This window comes from Montipora foliosa, chromosome 14 (assembly GCF_036669935.1).
Source record: "Montipora foliosa isolate CH-2021 chromosome 14, ASM3666993v2, whole genome shotgun sequence".
Lineage (NCBI taxonomy): Eukaryota > Metazoa > Cnidaria > Anthozoa > Scleractinia > Acroporidae > Montipora > Montipora foliosa.
This window is the reverse complement of record NC_090882.1, coordinates 17,203,454-17,214,752: the sequence shown is the minus strand read 5'-3', so window position 1 is coordinate 17,214,752 and position 11,299 is coordinate 17,203,454. Positions and strand designations below refer to the sequence as shown.

Genomic DNA, 11,299 nt, shown 5'->3' with positions numbered 1-11,299 from the left:
GTGACCACGCAAGCCGATTAAAACAAGTATGGTGGTCTCTCACTCGACCCGACACGTGTCATAAACACGCCGTTATTCGAAGACAGGATCTGGTATTAAAAATAAAGCTCTCTTGTTTTCTTTGAGTTTGAAATCAAACAATTTGTCACTATCATATAACACGTTTTCTGTGGGTTTTCATTCAGATCAGATCAGATCAAAACCAGTTACGTTATGTTATGTTATAAGATGCGAATATGACAAGAAAACTACCGATCTCAAAAAGGAAAATACCTTTCCCTAGTTTGCCCTATCAACTGTACAGTGATGACTCAGTAAATTCACATGTTAACCGCAATCTATCCCATCGTTAAAGGAAAGGGCATCAGTTTCATCTGTGTACGTGTCTAATTGAAAATTGAAAATCCTTAATAATCTTTTCAGGCTAAATGGGCTACTCCTTAATGAGGATATACATGTACATGTCTACTAGTCGGCTAGAGTCAAAGAGAGTAAATTAAATTGATTTAATCTCTCAAGGGAGTTACCTAGGGGCTGAAATGTCCCTTTTTTCAAGGAAACCTTAAATTACATTTTTGGGCAGAAAAGCTGAAAGAAAAAAAACCAGTTCCTGAAGGGAAATACACAGTTGAAACAGAAACAGGCCTTTGGGCTTAATCATTCACGGAAGGTGAACTGTTTTTGTAAACACAACCATAGCGAAGTTGGCATCAAGAGGCTTTATTTACATATATAAAGAGCATAAAACAAATATTTGATTTTTTAAGATGAATGGTTTGAGTTCACCTAATATGCATGTAAAAATGAACAACACAACGCACAAAAAAAACTGATTAAAGATTATCATCACCATTTTTCAACACAAAAATATTTGAGCATCCTTTGGCATCCAGATTGGTCTGTGATAAACCTTGCAAAGTCCTAGAATCAAAGTTTCCAGGTTGTAAATCTAGGTCTGTTTCATTTGACTGTAGAATACATCTTCTTTCAACATAAATATCTCAGGTATTTACGAAATTATGATCACTCTTTTAAAAAGTCTGTAAGAATTCTTGGTATAGGTAACCCATCTAATTTGTCCTTATCTTTCACCCATTTTAGCACTTCAGTCTTGCAGAGCTCTTCAAGGGTTTCCACTAGAAAAAAAATTATAAAAATAAATAAATAAATAAATATGACAACACAGAATTTTTCCTTGTATTTTCTTTATGCTACCAGACATTAAACTTACAACTTTTTTTCAGTCCCCAGAGACAAAGCAGCTAAAACCATAGGACATCTTGAGAGAGCAACAAAACAATGAATAAATAAATAAATAAATAAATAAATAAATAAATATTATGCCTATTCATAATCAAGGTCACCCTGCGAGCAGAGCCTCCTTTTGTCTTTTTCTTTACTGAGGAGGAGAAAAGTAGGCTCTGCCCGAATCGCGTCAACTCTTTGAAGCCGCCGCAGCCCGAGCTTCTGGACTAGTCAATCTTGTTTTCTCTCGTCAAACCGGTTATTCCAGTGCGAGCATCCCTTTAGTGACAAAAGCGATGGTTATAATTGAGCCCGCTGTACCATGAAAAACCAAGATGGCGGCGAGATCTGGCATATTAGGCTTGGGTTCGAGACTGTATCCTGGCAACATGCAGCGCATATTCAAAAAAGATCTCACTCGATTCATGCAGAGCCTTTCTCGAGAACGCCAAAATCGAGCAAGCAAAAGAAAGGCTCTGCTAGCAGGGTGAATCAAGGTTGGAGGGATGAAGGAAATATGCATGCAGCACTAAAATGAAATAATATCTACATGCAGATCAACCACTTTTTCTGAAGTTATCAAACTTGTTTAAGCAGTCAAAAACTGTGTCCCCTCCATTAAAAAACTTGTGAGTGATTACGCGAAAATACAATTTACACCAGCTTCAAGAGGGTAATCAAATGAACTTCAAAAATGTGTTGCTCCTAATATTAATGTAGAAATATGTTTGACCTTTGATGTACTGTACCTGTAAAGATCTTCAAGGAGCCACCTTCAAGGAGCCACCTCAGTCTTCACCAAGCCAATATGAGTTTCGTCATTGTTGTTACCACCCCCCCTCCCCCTTCAGGAAGGGGGGGGGGGGAATTTTCTTATATATGCTATAAACATATGTGCTGCCTGATAGGGTAGGCTTTTTGAGGTGCTCAGTCCTTAAATAGGGTATCCTTTTTGGTATTTTTGGTATTGTCATCCTTTATAGATATTCCTTAGATAGCATCACTAAGTTGCAGTATCCACCCCAACGCAGAAAAAAATAGAGATGGTGTATTAAAACTGTACTGCACATCTGAATACACGTTTTCAAGTTTAACAAAGCGGTTTTAAAGGGACGTTTATAGCTTGTATTGCTGTACATGCAAGGCTTTTTGGGCCTTAAAAAGGGTATCAAATCTTCATTTTCTTCCTTTAAATAGCCTGGGTCAGGGTCTGAGAACCTTGGAAGCACATACCTATCCTAAATTGTCAGGAGTACCCCCCCCCCCTTCCTCCCCTTCCCCTGGGCTGTTACCACACCATTATCTAAATTATCATCTTTTAATTCATTGATATAATTTTGTAGTTGTTGTTAACCCATCGACTCCAAGGAGTCTCTATCTACGTCCACTCAAAAACTTTGTCCCCTTTTAATAAAAAGCTCATACTCACCTCCAAAATATTTCAGAGAAACTTGCTTTGTCCGGCCATAAACATCAAATACACCAAAAATTTCTTTTTTCCAAGGTATTCCAGACATTGCTGTGCCTTTATTTACTCCATTAACAAAATAATTTAAATTTCCATGACTTGTAACCTGCACTCCTATAAGGTCATTAATTTTAAGTGAATGAATGCTAAAATTATATTCTTTTTCCATTTCTCCATTGTGGATTCTAGTGCCAGACAGCATCCAATAGTCCTTGCCATCTGGAGTAAACAAATCTGTTGCTGCTCGTACAATCCTTGTGTGTGGACAGTTGGGATTTCTTGTAGTGATTCCAAATCTCTGTGGAATATTAAAAGGGTGGTTAATTGCAGGACAAAATTGTTGTTATGTACAGTTTAATTCAAAGCTTCAACATCCCAAAAGGCATTTTTTACCAGTTCTGTGAAGAACACATTATTGTTGTCTCCAGGGTGGGAATTTGAACACCATCAGAGGGTAGGGTGGGGAATTTGGCTTTAGCTTTGATATAAGTATAACAGTTACCATCTCAGTGCTGACATGGCAAAAGCTCATATTTCCAATTGAAAGATCTCATAGGCAATAATAATTAACAACTATTCACCAAAGTGGAAATGGCTAGTGATGGAAATTTACCAAGCCATGAAGCCGACAGCAGTAAGATAATATTGTAGCACAAAAAGATAATTTTAACTCATTTATTCCTGCAACAATTGCAATATTTATTATTATTATTGTGATCTCTGTATTAGTAATATTCAAAAGTGTTCAATTAAAGAAATGAAAGGAAATAAATCAATAAATAGACGACGTGAACGCGCTTTAACAATACCTCATAATCCATAGTAATAATAATATTAATAATACTGATATTACTGTTTATCATAACATCATCCTGAATTGTACACTTCAATCAAAGGACAATACAAAAGAAGCAACTTTTTGATGTAAAGATTGTGTTTATATTTGATATGCAAACGACATTACAATAGTAACTTAATCAATAAACAAATACTTCTTACTACGATTGTAAACATTGCCTCTTTCAATTCCTTAATTTCGCAAGGAAGAGCTAGTCAAGTCAGGCTTTTATTGCAATTTCGTTGGAGCAACTGCAGAAATTGACATATATTAGCTAAACCTGACCACCTTATGTTAACATCCTTTATGGAGAATCGCCAAAGACATTACTAAAGAAATAAAGATTTAGGTATGTGTATCAAATTATTTCGCACTACTACTTACGTAGCATGCCATTTGTACTGAATACGTCTGTGTTTAACCAGGTCCCATGTACTTCGCACAATTGTAACAGAAAAATGTTAAACGTTTATTCGAGCATTTCTTACCAGTGATCCAGCCCATTTTGATTCTAATTCTTCAATTTTCAGCTGAAAAACCTCGCCAATATGAAGGGCTCTATCACTGAATACCATACCATGGTCATAGGTGTCACCCTCGCGGATGGCCCTGCGATTGTTATTTGACAACGTTATATAGCGTCCATGACGTTCATGCAAGCCTATAATCCATTTCTCGTGAGCTACAGGCATTAATATCTTCTTACGGCAACCAGTGCGCTGTAGAAACCATCGAGAAAGAAGCTACATTTCATGGACACTTTGTTTAGTTCTGCACAACGACGCCACTCTAAAGCTGAAGGACTGGGGACAAGGTAATGACGTCAGAAATTAATTTTTCAAAGTTTTAAATATTACTTAATAATTGTGAGGAGTTTTCATAATATATGTCAGATAAGGTTTTGTGCAAAATAAGAAGGACTATAGAAACAATAAGAAGAACCAGCAAAAGTTCCAAAAATGTGTTTGAACTATTTACATTTCTTTTACGGGACAGCGCATGCTCGGAAAAACACAACATGGCTGACGGAGATGAGGTCAGGACGGTAACACAACTTTTTTTGAAAGCTTGAAAATATGGCGCATTTAAAGTCAACTAAAACGTCTTGGCATGAAAAAAAAAAGAAAACACCGATTGTTTGCAATGTTGTCTTATATTTTTTTAAAATTTTAGGAGGATGAAGTATTTGAAATAACAGATTTCACCACTTCTTCCGATTGGGAAAGGTAAACTTAGTGATGTAGACTTGGAAGGTCATGCCACATTTGTTGAACATTAGAGTTATCTAGCATAGTGACATACATACATAAATACATTTTTGTTCAGATTTTTAAAGGGGATTGGCTATGAAGTTGCATGATTTCTAAGTCCACTTTCACTACAATCAAAAGCATTTACGTTTTGTGGAATATTAGCTGTCATCAAATATGGATTTTACAATGACTGCAGAAATTCTCGTGAATTTATAATTTATGCGATTATGACGCGATATTGCTCGCGTCAGATTGATGTTTCTCGCATTTTAGTCTCGTGTTCTTCTCGTGTTTTGACTTAATTTTGACCCCTCTGCCATTGTGTTATTGTAAAAAACAAATTGATGTCAGTTTTTCATGCATCTGACCTGTTATTGACAATGAATTTCGTCATAACATTGTCAAAGTAGTCTGTGAATCCACTCGGCATTCGCCTCGTGGATCCACAGCTACTTTGACAATGTTATGACGAAATTCATGATCAATGACAGGACAGACGCATGAAAAACTGACATCAATTTGTTAACATTACTAAACAGCGAAACAAAGCACCAAAACACCATATATGACCCCATTGAATACTAACCGACAAAGGTTGGATTTGAGATTAAATATTGTTTTAGGCCTAACTGGGCCTAAAACGGTATTGCTCCTAATCTCAGTCTTAATCTGAATCCTAATCTTAATCTCAATGAATTAGGAGCGAGGTTAGGGTTAGGTCAAATCCAACCTTTCTCTGTTAGTATTCAATGGTGGGGTCATACATGGTGTTTTGGTGTTTCACTGTTTCATGGTTTTAGCAATGTCCGTCAAATGGGCTGGACAATCTGCGAGCCAGCGAGATATGCGAGCCACGCGAATTTGCATTCAAGTCTAAGCACCCATTTCAGATAGCACTGATAAACAGTTACTAAGCACCCATTTTAAAACGGTTAGCTTTCAATAACTGTGTGACTGGCATGTTGACTTGCATGACTCACAGTCATGGCTCGCGTAGCTCGCCTGCTCGCACATGGTCCTAACTCCCCATCAAATATAGTTTTAATGACTTGTAGTAATCTCAGATTATTAAAGTGTGTTCAACAGTCACTCTATAAGCAAAGCAGAAGGGTAGGGAAAGAAACAATCTTATACACTGGGGAATAAAGGTAAAAACTAGCGATAAAAAGTAAGAACGACATTTCCACCTCTGCGAGGTCATTTTCAAGTTTGATTGAATTAGAGGCAAGGGAACATGAAAGTGTTAAAAACCAATGAAAATGTACAACATTCAATCAAACTTGAAAATGACTTTAGAGAGGTCATTATGTTATTCATACATTTTATTACTAGTTTTTATCATTAAATGTTTACCTAAGAAACTTATTTTAAGAAAATTAACACAGTTTTTGCCAAACTAAGGGAGGCTGAACAAGCAGCTAATAATTTCATTTTCATGCAACGCATACTGAACAGAGAGTGGCAAGATGACAGAGAGAGGTCTAACTCTCTTCTTGACTCATCTAGGCAGAAAGGCAGGCCTTAAGACTGCTCACGGGTAGGCTAAAAAATACCACCTGTGTGCTCGATGGCCTGACCTTTTAGTAAAAGTGAGGTCAGACACTTCATATGTAAGATTAAGATACAGCATGAAGTAGGAGATTGAAAATGGTGAGCAAGGCCTCCATCTATATCGACTCCAAAATGCAGTCAATAAATCAAGATGGACATGATCTTTGTAAGGAAAAAGTGTCAGAAGGATTCAACTCTTCTGTAGGCATTGACTTTCACCATTTAATTTTTTTCTGATAATGTGATGACTTTGTCAACTGTAGTCTTTCCTCCATTCATTCTTTCATTCATTCCTGCATTCATTCCTGTATTCATTAGTGTGGTCACTAAATGGATCATTACTAGACAGCTATTATTACTTCATCAATCTTTAGTGTCTATTTATTTTTCTGGTGCGTAGCATCCTTTGAACATTTTAATTCCTCTTCCTAAAATGAAACATGAATAACCATACAAATAAATCGTATTGCAGGTTTGCAGCAAGGCTTGAACAACTTCTCATTGAGTGGAAGTTAGATGGAGCAACCAGGAAATCAACTTCAAAAGTAGCTTTTTACTTGTTTTTGAAAGAATAACTTTGTGATGTTCTAAAATTTAACATAATTTAGAAACTATTGTTGTCTTAAAGGATAAGGAACTTTATAGTTGTGTGCTGAGATACTAAGGTATTTGAAGGGAAGCAAAGCTGGAGTCTGCTTGATTTTGATACATTAACCTTAAAGCTTTTTCTTAATAATTTATGTAGAAGTAAAGTAGCATGGATGTACATGGAATAGTTTATATTAGTATAATTACATACTTTAGGTGATTGTTGAAAATTCTCTGTGCGCTGATTGGTTGCACTTGAAATGATTATTATGCAATAAACACCTATTAAGCATTTTTTTGGAAAAGGGCTGCAAGCCATTTTGTTTAGGTGCCAGTCAAAGAAAATGCATATTTTTCAAATAATAACCTATGTAATACCAATTATTTTTCGCCTCGCCTTCAGTGAATAATATTATTGTTAATTAATTTTTTGTTACAGAAACTTAGATAATACTCCGACTTAAACATTGTTGTTATTTTTCCTTTATAGGGTAAAGGGCTTTTCTGGAATTGCGAGAAAAGCAAACTATTTCCCATTCCAACTAAAAAAGATGAAATAGATGTAAGTATATCATCAAATATACTGTCCTGCTATGGGACTTTTTTTTCACTTTTAAAAATGGAAGAAAATTTACTTTGTTTTTCTGCAACCATGTACTTAGTACTTGTAGGTGTTCTTAATGACCACTCCTACACTCTAGAGTAATATTTATTGTAAATGAGTGTAGTTCTCAGAACTTAGCGTGTGAAGAGATATATATGACAGAAATCAAGTAAGGCCTTACACTACTGTAAATGTGATGGAAGGTGGGTAAAGATCCTTTGCTGATCAACAGCATCAGGAACTTATTTTTGTGCTTCACCCAAGGACAGAGAAAAATGTCTGACCTGGGTAGGAATAAAAACCTACCACTTTTTGGGGTAATGTTAGTACTAGTGGCCAAGTTGTCCCAAAATTCCCACAGCCTGCCCCCGTCTGGCCTTATAGCTCAGTCGGTAGAGCAATGGTGATCTAAACTTGAGGGCGTGGTCCTCGATTCCCACCCAGGTCAGAGATTTTTCTCTGTCCTTGTCCTTGACACACAAAAATAACTGGTGGTGCTGTTGATTAGCAAAGGTTCTTAATCCACCTTCCATCATATTTACAGTAGTGTAAGGCCTCGTCGCTTGATTTCTGTCATATACATCAGTAAGGGAGACTCAGGTTGGTTTAGTGGTCATCAACCACACCTCCCACCTCTGTTACTCAGGTTCAACTCTGGTCCCGGGTTGTATGTCGGTTGAGTTTCAGTCAACCTCAATCTGACTCCGAGGGTTTTTCTCGGGGTACTCCAGTTTTCCTCCCTCCTCAAAATCGACTCCCAGCCTATACCATCAGGCTGTGTTGCTGTGCTCTGAGGTCATACATGGGTCATACATGGGTCGTACTCTCAGCACAGCTCCTTTGGTCCAACCTCGCTGAGCTGCACCCTTAGTAATTCAGTTTCCGACTGTGAGAAAGGGCAATAAGCAGGTCAGGTCAGATTACGGTTAGATTATGTTCATGATTTGTTGTTGCACATTACTGACCTACCAACTGGTTCCGGCCAAGCCAGGTACAGCGCTGCTGTACACTGTATAGCTCTGATCCTAAGATCTCTGATTAATCATGAAGACATAATATTACATTTGGTTTGAATTCATGCAACAGTGACTGATAATCCAATTTCGGGATCAAAAGCCAATTTGTAAACCAATAAAAACAGAATTCTGAAAAGTTACACTTCCTACTGGCTGAGGATTTAAAACAATAGAGAGTTTTAAATTCTAAGAAGAGAACAACTATGAGTACGAGATTTTCTCATAGAACAACAGTGAGTGCGTGCAAACCAGCGTCATTTTGGCGGGAAAAAACGTTTTTCCCGTTGTCATTTTAGCACGAGGTTTTGCAAAAATGTCGTCGTGTCAAAACAAGTCAACAACACGGTAGCAATTTTGGCATTTTTCGATCAGCAAAAAGCCTTGGTTACCAGAATTAAGAATAGCTGAGCAACCTATACTGCTAACAAAGAGTAAGATTAATCGTACGGGTTACAAATTTTCTAAATATTTTTGCTAAAAACGGCAGTCAAAACTCATTCTCATTCTCGTCCTCGTCCTAGAATCTAAAGGTCCCTAGTGTTTTATAAAATACAGACATTTTTTTACGGCGAAGTTTTTGATGAGGTCTGTAGTGTCCAATTGGTTGATTGAACAAATGTTCTAATAAGAATAATAACTATTATATTATTGTTGTAGTGTCTTTTGGTTGCTCTTTTGTTGTCAGGAAAGAGAAGGATCTTGGGGAGTAGTGTCAGAGAGAATATATTTTGGAAATGTGAAGTTTGTTGTCTCTTACCATCATCTGCGGACAAGGAAAAAATCTCTAGGAAATAAAACTAAACAAATTGAAGGTCAGTTTCTTTTGAATCAATAATAATTCTGAATACTGGAAAGTGCTCAACCAACTGCCTGGGGAGTGCATAATAAAGAGAAGTGTTCTCTTTCTTTATTATTAACTTTACGCGCAAGGTTTTTTTTTTTTTGTAGATTTAGAGGATTGTTTGCCGAACGTCATGATGGAGATGTTTGATATGGAATTTGATTTTCCTCCCAGGACACATTGCCTCAGTCGATGGTGAGTTTAACCATCAGTGCTCATCAATATATGTCTCCTCTGACGGTTTTCCGGAAATTTCAAGAAATACCTTGTGATAACCACTTCCTCTACTAATTTGGGAAGACTTGATAAAGTAGAAACAATGTCAATAGAATTTTTCACCGAATGACAAGGTCTTGATAGTATCCCAAATCCACGTATGTCGTATGCGTGGTGGCGTTATCAGGACTCTTGTCTCGAGACAGTCAAGGAAATTGAAAAATTGTTTACGATTTCAGGGTTTATGAAAATGAGTCAAACTTTTTATGTCGGCATGTTATGGACTTGGAATTTGTAATCTAAAAATCTTCCTTTTCATTATTATGGAAGGCCCCCCTTTCCCCCCCCCCCCCCCCCACAGAAAGAAAATGGCATAATTTGGAGTAATAGCAATCATGTTTTAAAACTTATGATATAGGTAAAATAATAGACAAGTGTAATAATTGCCTGACATGGTATTAAATTCAACCTATCCATCATAATACCAATGATGGGAGTCACAACCTGGTTACATTGATGCAAGGTTGGGACCGATCCTGTCCCAGCCTGCCTCCATGACTAAATTGATCTGAAAATGTTCTTTTGTTTAGGTATGGCTTGAAGGAGTTTCTAGTGATATCTCCTGCTGAGGATGGAGATGCTGTTGATAGTGAGTCAAAATGCCATTTGCTGTTGAGCTCCATTGGAATCGCAGCTACCAACTCTAAATGGTACCATTTTGTCAATATTTTAACAATTGAGCATTATGGATCCCTAGACCCCAAAAATTCGTGAAAATGACTGGAAATAACAAAATTAAAAATTTTTAAATGGCAAAAATCCATATTAACCACAGTCAGAATTTACTGTCTGGATCACATCCTACACCGATCTTGCTGGCAGTAACATTTGTCCTCCAAAAAATAGAAACCAAAAGAATAAGAAAACATTTTCTCGTTACTTGTTTTATTAATTTAATGCTAAATAGAAGAACCAGAAGGCCTTAATGAGGAAGCAGAAATGTCAGTAAATTGGATAGCAGGTTAGGAAACTATACAAGCAAAGATAAAGTTGAAGTTAACGTGCCCATAACCCTGAAATATTTTCTTCGCTAAAATGAATCTTTGCACCTGCTCGAGACGCATTGCGACCATTTTTTCCTTTTTCTAACAAATCCTGCCATTTTATAGGCTTCGAAAGTTGCGAAAATCCAAGCATCTTTTGTTCACGACCGAGTCAGAAGGGGAATGGATCTATTCCTTATTTGATGTCACCATCTACTTTGCATGCATCAGTTATAAAGAGTTAGTGCAATGTAAATCAGTTTGTGACGTCAAATCAGGAAGAGACCCACTCCCCTTCTGACTTGGTCGTGAACAAAAGATGCTTGGATTTTCACAACTTTCGAAGCCTATAAAATGGCAGGATTTGTTAGGAAAATGAAAAAAATGGCCGCAATGCGTTTCGAACAGGTGCAAAGATTCATTTTAGTGAAAAAAATATTTTGGGGTAATGGGCACTTTTTAAAGAGCATTTATATAATTATCAAAATGTGGACCAATTTATCACATAATCTTTCATTTACTCAGCACATTAGCCCATTGACTCCCAGGGGTTCCCCATTGACGAGTAAAATCGTCTGGCATTAGACAGAGTAAAATACTAAGACTGGCCGGTTTTAGCCGGTTTGGGCGTCAAAG

General features: G+C 37.0%; 2 protein-coding genes across 3 annotated transcripts in view; one reads left to right on the top strand and one right to left on the bottom strand.

Moving 5' to 3' along the window:
- Nucleotides 1-566: 566 nt before the first annotated feature.
- Nucleotides 567-4,339, bottom strand: LOC137984700 (neuralized-like protein 4). The gene is made up of 3 exons (XM_068831956.1): nt 4,040-4,339; nt 2,675-3,011; nt 567-1,136 (listed from the first exon to the last, which is right to left on the bottom strand). The coding sequence occupies exons 1-3, from the start codon at nt 4,241-4,243 to the stop codon at nt 1,024-1,026; spliced, it is 654 nt and encodes a 217-aa protein (XP_068688057.1). The 5' UTR covers nt 4,244-4,339; the 3' UTR covers nt 567-1,023.
- An 83-nt stretch (nt 4,340-4,422) lies between these two features.
- The window catches only part of LOC137984694 (rab3 GTPase-activating protein catalytic subunit-like), a 48,767-nt gene continuing 41,890 nt past the window's right edge, over nt 4,423-11,299 (top strand). For both annotated transcript variants that reach the window (XM_068831947.1, XM_068831946.1), the window contains exons 1-7: nt 4,423-4,587; nt 4,725-4,777; nt 6,828-6,900; nt 7,434-7,505; nt 9,249-9,375; nt 9,512-9,599; nt 10,211-10,330. In XM_068831947.1, the coding sequence (XP_068688048.1) occupies nt 4,438-4,587; nt 4,725-4,777; nt 6,828-6,900; nt 7,434-7,505; nt 9,249-9,375; nt 9,512-9,599; nt 10,211-10,330 (683 nt within the window). In that variant the 5' untranslated portion in view covers nt 4,423-4,437. The remainder of the gene's footprint in view (nt 4,588-4,724; nt 4,778-6,827; nt 6,901-7,433; nt 7,506-9,248; nt 9,376-9,511; nt 9,600-10,210; nt 10,331-11,299) is intronic.

Excerpts from the sequence above, each read along its gene's own strand:
- LOC137984700 (XM_068831956.1), bottom strand. The coding sequence starts at position 4,243 with ATGCCTGTAGCTCACGAGAAATGGATTATAGGCTTGCATGAACGTCAT. Across the intron at positions 3,012-4,039 it reads CAAAATGGGCTGGATCACTG|AGATTTGGAATCACTACAAG; the intron begins GTAAGAAATGCT and ends AATATTCCACAG. Across the intron at positions 1,137-2,674 it reads TTCTCTGAAATATTTTGGAG|TGGAAACCCTTGAAGAGCTC; the intron begins GTGAGTATGAGC and ends TTTTTTTTCTAG.